Source organism: Acipenser ruthenus, unplaced genomic scaffold, assembly GCF_902713425.1.
Source record: "Acipenser ruthenus unplaced genomic scaffold, fAciRut3.2 maternal haplotype, whole genome shotgun sequence".
In the NCBI taxonomy this organism is placed as follows: Eukaryota; Metazoa; Chordata; class Actinopteri; order Acipenseriformes; family Acipenseridae; genus Acipenser; species Acipenser ruthenus.
In genome coordinates this window covers 1-11,056 of record NW_026707555.1, presented here as the reverse complement: position 1 = coordinate 11,056, position 11,056 = coordinate 1, and the positions used below count along the sequence as shown (strand labels likewise).

Genomic DNA, 11,056 nt, shown 5'->3' with positions numbered 1-11,056 from the left:
TCCCTATGCTTTACCAGACCTCACTGTGCTTTACAATGCTTCCCTATGCTTTACCACACCTCTCTGTGCTTTACAATGCTTCCCTATGCTTTAACACACCTCTCTGTGCTTTACAATGCTTCCCTATGCTTTACCAGACCTCTCTGTGCTTCACAATGCTTCCCTATGCTTTACCAGACCTCTTTGTGCTTTACAATGCTTCCCTATGCTTTACCAGAACTCTCTGTGCTTTACAATGCTTCCCTATGCTTTACCAGACCTCTCTGTGCTTTACAATGTTTCCCTATGCTTTACTATACTTCTGTGCTTTACAATGCTTCCCTATGCTTTAATCTACCTCTGCGCGTTACAATGCTTCCCTATGATTTACCAGACCTCTCTGTGCTTTACAATGCTTCTCTATGCCTTACAAGACCTCTCTGTGCTTTACAATGCTTCCCTATGCTTTACTATACGTCTGTGCGTTACAATGCTTCCCTATGATTTACCAGACCTCTGTGCTTTACAATGCTTCCCTATGCTTTACCATACCTCTCTGTGCTTTACAATGCTTCCCTATGCTTTACCAGACCTCTCTGTGCTTTACAATGCTTCCCTATGCTTTACGAGACCTATCTTTGCTTTAAATGCTTCCCTATGCTTAATGAGTGTTAATGAGTATTAATAAATAAGAAAATTTCACAAATCTGAATAAATAAACAGAAGAAACATTTTATTGAAATCAAAGAACAAAAACACACACACAATAAAGCAAACTTAAGTTCACTTTTTTAAAAAAAAACTCTTACAGCACTGACTATTGGATGCTATTGGATTTTTTAAAATATATATATATAAAACAATTCTTAAAAAAGAAATTAAATGCAGTTATTTCGTATGAAATCCATTCGTTGCTAAAAACAAATAATTCACCTCGTTTCGCTCTGCAGGTGGCGCCGTTTTACCCCCTAACTTTCATCTAAAGTTGTGTCAGATTGAACATTCCCGTCACCCGAGGAGTGGAGAGGACAGACAGGGAGTTCAATACAAAGGGTTTCTTACAACACAAAACAGTCTAGTTCAGCTGGCAGATTGTTACAGAGGAATCAGAATAAATATAAAACCCAGGATAGAGCGGCTCAGTGAATGTGGTTAGGAATCTGTGCAGGAGGGTCATTGTGTCAAAGACGCCATAAAAGGACAGCGTGCCAGCATTAAAGTCCAGATACACTCCTATTCTGGGGGAGCGGGGGGCAGTTATTGCAGTGAAATTGTTATTGTGCCGGGCAGTGTAACTGGAATCAGAGCATTCCAAACTCCAGGACTTGTCATTGTATCCAAGGAGACCAGAACGACCCCCTCCTTTCCTGCTGATTCCTTTATATGTGACTCCTATATCAGCCCCTCTACCACTGCACTCAATCTCCCAGTAACAGCGAGTCCTAGACAAACCCTCTCTGCAAAGCACTTGGGGATAGTAATCAAATCTCTCTGGGTAATCAGGATATCTCTGGGTCTCTCTCCTCCATGTCACCTTTCTGTTCCCTTCAGACAGACAGAGGATTCTATGCGCTGTGTTGGGGTCCAGTGTGAGCTGACAGGAATCTGATTGAAGAGAAGAGGACGGGTAGAGGAGAGACGGTTAGAAAAGTCAAATTACTGAGAAAATCAACAGTCATTGTCTGCTGCATCTTCACATCCTGTTTATGGAAGGTGTGTGTATTGTTTTAATTATTTTTTATTAATACATTTTGACCACTTTTTTAAACTTTTAAATTGCATTCCTTGCCTCAAGATGGCTTCCCGCGGACCAGCATGGACCTCTGAGAACTACATTTCCCATCATCCTCCTGCTCACTGGTAATTCCATCTCAATTACATATGTGAGCAGGAGGATGATGGGAAATGTAGTTCTGAGATGTCCATGCTGGTACATGTGAAGCTATCTTTAAACCCTCTTGCTGTTTGATTGTTTTGTTCATTATAATTCCTCGATCTTATCAAACTTCTTCAATTGGAACCAATCAAATGCAACTCTGCATACAATTACAGTTCACTTAATGTTCCTACAGGGTATGTGCTGCCATTTTACCCACTCAGACCCCTTGCTTACTAAATATCTTCAATAGAATATCATCCACTCTTCAAATATCTGTCTAATATTTTAATGAGCAATCCATCCCACAAGTGCAGTGATACTGCAATATACATTTACTACCAGCACAGGATGACTGGGAGGGATAGCTGTTCATTTTACCCCACAACTGGTTTCACATGCACTGTACATGTATTAAAAGATGGGATGATTATCTATTCAGAGATACCAAGATATTTAGGGAGAGAAAGGTCTGAGTGGAAAAACAGGCAACAAATGCCCCTCCCCCAGTCATTCTGCATGTATTCATCTGAACCAATACTTGCTGGAGAGGAGTGTAGATTAATGACTTCACAATTAATAATAAATAATAATAATTGCTGCCCTCAAGCTCCACCCCTCCCTGTTCTGTAGTGTTAGCTCTTCTCACAATGGAGTGACACATCTTTCAATCAAATGTTTCAGTGAAAATAGACTTACATTTTAAAAACTCAGCTCTGTTACTTGGGTCTGGAGCCTGCAGACTGTAAACTGCAACTTCATTCACTGGGCAGGAAAAAAGAGAGATAAATAGAATTGAAACATACAAAGTTGTTTGCTGCATCCTCAAATCACTCCCTCCTCCCTGCTCCCTCCTCTATGCTTCCTTCTCCCTCTTGTATGTTCCATCCTCCCTCCACGCTGCTCCCTCCTCCCTGCTCCCACCTGCATCCTCCCTGCTCCCTACTCTCTGCTTCCTCCTCCATCCATCCTGCCTGCTACCTCCTCCCTCCTCCCTGCTCCTTCCACCCTCCTGCCTCCTCCCATCTGAATCCTCCATGCTCCCTCCTCCATCCTCCCTGCTCCCTCCTCCATCCTCCCTGCTCCCTCCACCCTCCTGCCTGCTCCCACTTCCCTGCTCCCTCCACCCTCCTGCCTCCACCCTCCTGCCTCCACCCTCTTCCCACTTGTATCCTCCCTGCTCCCTATTCCCTGCACCCTCCTCCATCCCCCCTCCTCCCTACTCCACCAGCTCTCTCCCCCATGTTCCCTGCTCCCTCCCCATGTTCCCTGCTCCCTCCTCAATCCTCCCTGCTCCCTCCACCCTGCTCCCTCCACCCTCCTGCCTCCACCCTGCTCCCACCTGCATCCTCCTTGCTCCCTATTCCCTGCTCCCTCCTCCATGCTGCCTGCTCCCTCCTCCATCCTCCCTCCTGCCTGCTCCCACCTGCATCCTCCTTGCTCCCTCCTCCACCCTGCCTGCTCCATCCTCCCTGCTCCCTCCACCCTCCTGCCTACTCCCTGCTCCCTCCTCCACCCTGCCTGCTCCATCCTCCCTCCTCCCTGCTCCACCAGCTATCAGACGTTATTTTTGGTGTTTTGGGGGGATCAACCAATAATACAACCGTTTCCACCCTTTCTGCATTTTCATTGGTCAGATTATATGTCAGTCACACAGCCTGAGGAAACTGCTGAATGTGAGCTGAAGCAATCATGAAACTTCATCACTGAGAGCCGCAGTGGAATATTATTATAGTTTAAAAAATAATGTACACGCACACACAAATAAAAGAAATAATATGTTTTTATATTTCTGATCAATAAAACTAAATAATAATAATAATAATAATAATAATAATAATAATAATAATAATAATAATAATAATAATAGGTGTTACACTTATGGAGCGCCATTTCAAACCCAGAGATACCAAAGCGCTGGGATGTGAATCTGCCCTCTCAGCAACGAACATATATAGCCATGTTTTTTTTTTTTTTTTTTTTTTTAATATCTCTTTATACATTACACTATGTAACACAATTTTTGTTCCTGGGTAGTAAGTGTTATTTCCTAATTGCTTATGCCTCAAAAGTATAGAAAATGGTTATTATTCCCGACAAACTTTTGTGACCAGACAGTGATATTTTGAAATTTACCTATTTCCAAAGAGAAAACGGGTGAATTTGTGTCTTTTCGTTCACGTAGTCAGAAAAAAACAACATATGAATCCAAATTAACATGTATTTATACTAAAGTAATACAAAAATGACTACAAAAGAAGTGAGTAGTTTTTCGAGATTTACGATTATACTGTAAATCACTTTCACGAATCAACCCCCAAATGTAGTCTCCCATCATGTTCTCGTTATACTGTCCTTGGTAGCGGCGTTCAAAGTCCAGTATATCCTGGTGGAAGCGCTCGCCTTGCTCCTCCGAGTACGCTCCCATGTTCTCCTTGAATTTATCAAGATGAGCATCAAGGATATGGACTTTGAGGGACATCCTACAGCCCATTGTGCCGTAGTTCTTCACCAGAGTCTCAACCAGCTCCACATAGTTTTCGGCCTTGTGATTGCCCAGGAAGCCCCGAACCACTGCGACAAAGCTGTTCCAAGCTGCTTTCTCCTTACTAGTGAGCTTCTTGGGGAATTCATTGCACTCCAGGATCTTCTTTATCTGTGGTCCGACGAAGACACCGGCTTTGACCTTTGCCTCAGACAGCTTAGGGAAGAAGTCTTGAAGGTACTTCAAGGCTGCCGACTCCTTATCTAGAGCTCTGACAAATTGTTTCATAAGGCCCAATTTGATGTGCAGTGGTGGCATCAGCACCTTCCGGGGGTCCACCAGTGGCTCCCACTTGACGTTGTTCCTCCCCACAGAGAATTCGGTCCGCTGTGGCCAGTCCCGCCTGTGGTAGTGCGCCTTGGTGTCCCTGCTGTCCCAAAGGCAAAGATAGCAGGGAAACTTGGTAAAACCACCTTGGAGACCCATCAGGAATGCCACCATTGCAGCCTCTTGATGCCATCTCAGAAAAATGCAGATATGTATCCACTTAGGCAGCTGGAACTAAACTGAACTGGTGGCCCCTGTATTTATACTACTATTTATATTACTGGAAAGTTCTAGAAAGTTCTAGAAGTTACTCCAAGTTTACTCAGCACTGAATCTATCTGGAATGTTCTGGAAAATAGGTAAATTTCAAAATATCACTGTCCTGGTCACAAAAGCAAAGTTTGTGGGGAATAATAGCCATTTTCTATACTTTTGAGGCATAAGCAATTAGGAATTAACAGTTACTACCCAGGAACCAAAAAAAAAAAAATTGTTACACGGTGTTATTCATCTAAGTGTGATTATTATTCTTTAGCAGCGTACTGTAAGGTGTCTGTACATATTATTACATATTATTACTTCACACAGTAAACTTACTATAAAACTACTAACATGTTTGAAAAAAATAACCAAGCTGCTTAGTACTGTGTGATGTGAAGTACTAATTCACCAGGTTATTATCATCAAGTATCCGAAGTTAATGCTGCCATGTATTCCCCAGTGTGGGGGGAGTAAGCCGGACATATCTGATCCTGTAAGATATGATCCCCTCTATTAATACAGAGCCTGTCATATCTGATCCTGTAAGATACTATCCCCTCTATTAATACAGAGCCTGTCATATCTGATCCTGTAAGATATGATCCCCTCTATTAATACAGAGCCTGTCATATCTGATCCTGTAAGATACGATCCCCTCTATTAATACAGAGCCTGTCATATCTGATCCTGTAAGATACGATCCCCTCTATTAATACAGAGCCTGTCATATCTGATCCTGTAAGATACAATCCCCTCTATTAATACAGAGCCTGTCATATCTGATCCTGTAAGATAAGATCCCCTCTATTAATACAGAGCCTGGACCTCTGGCGTGTCATTTACACAGGATGCTGCTACCAATTGAACAGTACTGATTGAACTAATTAATGCATATTTGATTACATGTCTGAAACAGTAAACTCAGCTCTTAGCAGACAGAATGGATTCCACTGCAGGTAAAAAAAGGCGGTGCGTTTGAATTCAGTTTCACTTTACTGTCACGTAACTACCCAGTGTAACCATGTTAAAAACAAGCAAGCCAGGGATTCATATCATTACTGTACTGTTAGAAAGATGAAACAAGATTTGTTGTCCCCCTGCAAAGTCAGTTTGTGTTTGTGATCGCTTTCTTGTTGTTGTTTCTGTCTCTGGTTAACACGCACGTCTGATTACTTTGGCATAAGAATTGACTGAGAAAGCACAGCAAGCGCTTTTTGGAATTCCATTTTGTAAATTGTCAAATAATGTATTGTAGCGTGCACAGGGCTGATAGGCGACGCAATCTGAAAAGACATAAGCCCGATAGATGCTTATGTCTTCGTGTGTGATTATGTCACCTACCAGCCCCGCTGCTGCCTTCCCCCGGTGCACGCTACACTCTCCCCTGCCAGCCCCGCTGCTGCCTTCCCCCGTGCACGCTACGCTCTCCCCTGCCAGCCACGCTGCTGCCTTCCCCCGTGCATGCCACGCTCTCCCCTGCCAGCCCCGCTGCTGCCTTCCCCGTGCACACTACACTCTCCCCTGCCAGCCACGCTGCTGCCTTCCCCCGTGCACGCTACACTCTCCCCTGCCAGCCACGCTGCTGCCTTCCCCCGTGCACGCTACACTCTCCCCTGCCAGCCCCGCTGCTGCCTTCCCCCGTGCACGCTACGCTCTCCCCTGCCAGCCCCGCTGCTGCCTTCCCCGTGCACGCTACACTCTCCCCTGCCAGCCCCGCTGCTGCCTTCCCCCGTGCATGCCACGCTCTCCCCTGCCAGCCCCGCTGCTGCCTTCCCCCGTGCACGCTACACTCTCCCCTGCCAGCCACGCTGCTGCCTTCCCCCGTGCACGCTACACTCTCCCCTGCCAGCCCCGCTGCTGCCTTCCCCCGTGCACGCTACACTCTCCCCTGCCAGCCCCGCTGCTGCCTTCCCCTGTGAACGCTACACTCTCCCCTGCCAGCCCCGCTGCTGCCTTCCCCGTGCGCGCTACACTCTCCCCTGCCAGCCACGCTGCTGCCTTCCCCCGTGCACGCTACACTCTCCCCTGCCAGCCCCGCTGCTGCCTTCCCCCGTGCACGCTACACTCTCCCCTGCCAGCCCCGCTGCTGCCTTCCCCCGTGCACGCTACACTCTCCACTGCCAGCCCCGCACTATGCTTCAGAGCGGTATCAGCTCTATGCTTTAGTTTAAAATAATCTTTGAATCCCTGGCTACAGAACGAACCTTCGGACACAGCCCTAAAAAAAGGTATAATACTCTAACTTGTCAATGATTACTACAGAGAAGGGTGATGATAGACGATATTAGTGACATTTAAAAAAAAGGAACTAACCACTGACCTGTGGCTTGTGTAAGTGAGCTTGTTGTCTTGACTTTGCTGGTTGTGTCACTGCTCACAGAATACCCCAACTTCCCTTCCACTGTGTATCTAAATTCATACTCTGTGTTCTGTTGCAAGCCTGATACAGTGAGGGTCTCTGTTTTATCAGTGCTGGATTGAATTGCCCATTCCTTCTGATTAATGCACTCCAGATGGTATTTTAGTTTCTGATCAGCATCACTACTGGGAGGCACCACCTTCAGAGTCGCACTGTCATGGGTGACATCACAGACCTCAGGGACGTCAGGTTTTGATGGGATCTTGAAATGTATGTATTTCGATGCTCCATTTTCAAACAGGAGAATGCAGGCTCCAGGAAACTCCTGGTCTTCCTTAGACACTATGAAAAACTTTGTTTTCTTATTCTCCCTGTTGATGTTCACTAACTCCTGGAATACCTTCAAATACATTCTTATCTTCAGTTTAGTCTCGTTGCTCACCCATTGCTTGCTCTCTTGATGCAAATATTTACTAAGAGTTGAACTTTGAGTGTTCTTACTCGCTTGGGTTTCAAGGTAGTTTTTTAGATCTTCAGATATGGTTCTGGCTCGTGCAGTGAGGTGAAGGTAAAGCAAACAATATTTTCAGTCTCATTGTTTAATTCTTCCTCATCTAGCTCATTCACAGAAGATACATGTATGTCTTTTAAAATAGTAAGACAACGTCTCACTGCATTGATTTCTCTTTCTTTGCTGTTCAGCCAAGCATGTTGTGCTTTAAAGTTAAAAGGGGACTCTTCGTGATTGTTTAAAATCTTTCTGAGTGACTCTTCCTTTTGCACACCTCCGCGGATGGAAGGCAGCATGGCGTACAGTTTGCTCATGAAATTCAGCTTGTACTGCGTGTCGCTTTGTTTCAGTTGTTGAATCTTCTCATTGACTTCAGGAAACGTTTGGGTAACAATGTCTTTTATCATGTCGTTGCTTTGCATTTCAATTGTATTAAATTGCTCTAAAACAGTTTGCATAGATGTTACCAAGTAGTCACTTATGTTCCTTTCCAGCTTGGCAGCCCTGGAGTCCAGCTTGATTAACGGGTACAGCCAGACCTTCACAGGCACTGCGTTCTCTCCTTTGTCCCCGAGCAATTCTGGAAGAGTTGAGTAGGCTTTCACAGCATCATGGTAAGTCAACGGGTTAGATTCAAGATGAAAATCTCCATAAAATGTACATTCAAATTTTTTAACTTCAGCTTTTTCTGTTCCCTCCAGGTCAATAGAGCCTTGACCTTCCATTTTAATTTTAGGTATTTTACTTATTGCAAGCTCCATTTTTCCATGGATTTCCTGTTGCTTCTCCTCTGAGGATACCTGCTGGTCAAATATGAAATATGCCTGAGCTCCGTACAGCACAGCGGTGACCACGTGAGTCGCTGTCTTGTCTTCAAACACGCTGGGGTGAGACACTTTCTCTTTGGCCAGGTGATTCATGGTCAGATTCTCAAATCGTGTTGTTGTGTAGTACTGCAGAGTGACTCGGGATTGTCTTGTTGATTTCTGTGTGTCGTTGAAGTACTTTGCAGCTCCACCCACTTTAACCAAACCCCCCAGGAGACTCGCCTTCAGGGAAGTGTCCACTTTCAAAGCAGAAGCCTTCTCTTCAATGGAGTCCGAGGCGGTGACTCTGAACTCAGTTATCGGCTGGGATCTTTCATTTATGCTGCCTTGTAGTTCTTCTGGGTTCCACAAAGTAATTCCTGCCATGCAATCAAGATAAACATATTTATTGTTATTTGTTGTAATACAATCGTCTCTTAAGGCAAAGTTTACATCAGGCTTTAATTAGCTTTTTAAAATCCACATTAATGTTCCAAAAAAAAGAAATATATATACAGTCAGCACTTGGATATACAATACCCAGATACACATAAGTTGCGTTTTACCATCCTTGTTTTAAGAATAAAATAAATTCCAATATATATATATATATATATATATATATATATATATATATATATATATATATATATATATATATATATATAATGTGTGTGTGTGTGTGACAGCTGGTTCTTGAGCAAGTGTGTGCAGCTGAGACACGTTGCTAAGTGACCAGTTCAGCTGAGCTGATCCGGAGGTCTGGGGGCATGCCCAGGAAAGCTGTGCGGAGCTCCAAAAAGCTACTGCAAGGCTATTGCTACACAGTGTGCTGAGCGAAGGCTTGTTTGTTTGCCAGCAGGTGGAGAGGGTCCGCTCCACAGGATGACTGCTACAAAACTCTTCAACTGCAACACGGTGCCTGTGAAGGCTCTGCCCAGCCAGGTCCGTCAGAGCGACCCAGAATCGCTGGGAGGTCGGGACTTCGGGAGCAACAGTAATAGATTAGTTTAAGGGATGCTGATGCCAAGCATAGAGAGGGCTATCGTAGGGTAGTAGGTTCCTGGAGCAGGCGCTTGCCTTGTATTTTTGGCTTTGTTTTGTTTTCTATAGTAAATGTGATGCTAGGGCTGCCATTGCTGGTACCCTCGTGTCAGCACTGTGTTGTTATTGGGTCTGCGTGCCTGTGCGGCGTGTCAGCACCAATGCTCTTGCCTGCCTCATGATTATTCAGTGACGACCCACACATGTAACACACTTCCTCTTACAGTATGTAATAAACTAATGCACTTACCCGTCACACGCGATTTCCGAGTCTTCTGATACAAAGCCCATCTCTTCAATGTTAAAATGTATTTGCTTATACGTCACAGCCCATGTTTTTTTCTATATATTGTATTTGTTACAGTAAAAGTCAGAATATTGACAAATCTCAAGATTTACTGGCAAATGTTGATATTTACCAAGTAAAGCAGTAAATGTCCAAAATAAATATGATACCGCTTTACTGTGGACATTTCCAGATAAATCTCAAGAATAACCAAGTGCCTTAACCAATAAAGCTTCAGTAAATCATAAGATTAACTGGTAAATCCAGCAATCTATTTCTTAATTCTGGACATTCCTTACTTGGTAAATGTTGACAGTTTCAGGTAAAACGTAAGATTTTCCAGATCTGAACTTTTAATGTAACATGCAAACTCTTCAGATGCAGAGTGGCTGATTACCCTGTGGGGGCTCCCTATTGAATCTCTCCTGTTCCTGCGCCTCACACTGGTGCGCTGTTTCACTCGTGTGGACTGAATAAGTGTAAGCAAGGGTCAGCAGTCACCTGGAATGAGGCGATCCTTCCGGCAGTCATACAGCATTCCCAGCTGGAAGGGTCGTCCGAGAGCTGCCATCTCCAGCGTCTCATCCCCTGTATTAGCCATGCTTTATCTGAAGAAGAGGCCCTACAAAACAAGGGTGACACATCTGATCAGTAGCTTCCATCTTCAAGTGTAGTGCAGTGTTGAGAAAGTGAAATTACATTACCAGTCTGCAGCTTTGAAAATGATAAATATACAGAATGGAAATCAATGTGCATTTTATTATGGATACATTATCATCATGGCCGTAACTAACTATGAGGACACCAGGGTCCTGTCCTCGGTTGTTTTTAATGCTGATGTTCATGTAGAAATTCTGGTAAAGTACAAAAGACTCCTTCGTGTTCTCTGTTGGTTTGCTGTGTAACATAGATTTGGAGGTTGAATAGTAAATACCAAGCAGTCATATAAATACTGCAGCTAGAGCTTGAAACCTAAGTGTGACCTGGTAGAATGTGAGCTCTGGTTATGGCCCTGATTATCATGTATAGTTAGGGTTAAGTAGAAACTTTAATGTTAAACCCAATTTTTTGTACTTTAATTAGGGTTGCTACCAGTTCTGGTTTTGCCTGGAAATCTGAGCG

At 44.2% G+C, this 11,056-nt stretch overlaps 2 protein-coding genes across 2 annotated transcripts; both read right to left on the bottom strand.

The window, feature by feature from the left end:
- Positions 1-974: 974 nt before the first annotated feature.
- On the bottom strand, positions 975-7,813 carry LOC117965717 (tripartite motif-containing protein 16-like). Its single transcript, XM_059018998.1, has 3 exons — positions 7,249-7,813; positions 2,555-2,620; positions 975-1,584 (listed from the first exon to the last, which is right to left on the bottom strand). The coding sequence occupies exons 1-3, from the start codon at positions 7,697-7,699 to the stop codon at positions 1,055-1,057; spliced, it is 1,047 nt and encodes a 348-aa protein (XP_058874981.1). The 5' UTR covers positions 7,700-7,813; the 3' UTR covers positions 975-1,054.
- On the bottom strand, positions 7,813-10,634 carry LOC131727734 (stonustoxin subunit alpha-like). The gene is made up of 2 exons (XM_059018999.1): positions 10,436-10,634; positions 7,813-8,984 (listed from the first exon to the last, which is right to left on the bottom strand). Exons 1-2 carry the CDS (start codon positions 10,533-10,535, stop codon positions 7,813-7,815), a joined length of 1,272 nt encoding a protein of 423 aa, XP_058874982.1. The 5' UTR covers positions 10,536-10,634.
- Between the last annotated feature and the right edge of the window lie 422 nt (positions 10,635-11,056).

Excerpts from the sequence above, each read along its gene's own strand:
- LOC117965717 (XM_059018998.1), bottom strand. The coding sequence starts at position 7,699 with ATGTATTTGAAGGTATTCCAGGAGTTAGTGAACATCAACAGGGAGAAT. Across the intron at positions 2,621-7,248 it reads CTCACTTACACAAGCCACAG|TGAATGAAGTTGCAGTTTAC; the intron begins GTCAGTGGTTAG and ends TTTCCTGCCCAG. Across the intron at positions 1,585-2,554 it reads CAGAGCTGAGTTTTTAAAAT|ATTCCTGTCAGCTCACACTG; the intron begins GTAAGTCTATTT and ends CTCTTCAATCAG.
- LOC131727734 (XM_059018999.1), bottom strand. The coding sequence starts at position 10,535 with ATGGCTAATACAGGGGATGAGACGCTGGAGATGGCAGCTCTCGGACGA. Across the intron at positions 8,985-10,435 it reads GAAGGATCGCCTCATTCCAG|GAATTACTTTGTGGAACCCA; the intron begins GTGACTGCTGAC and ends ATTGCATGGCAG.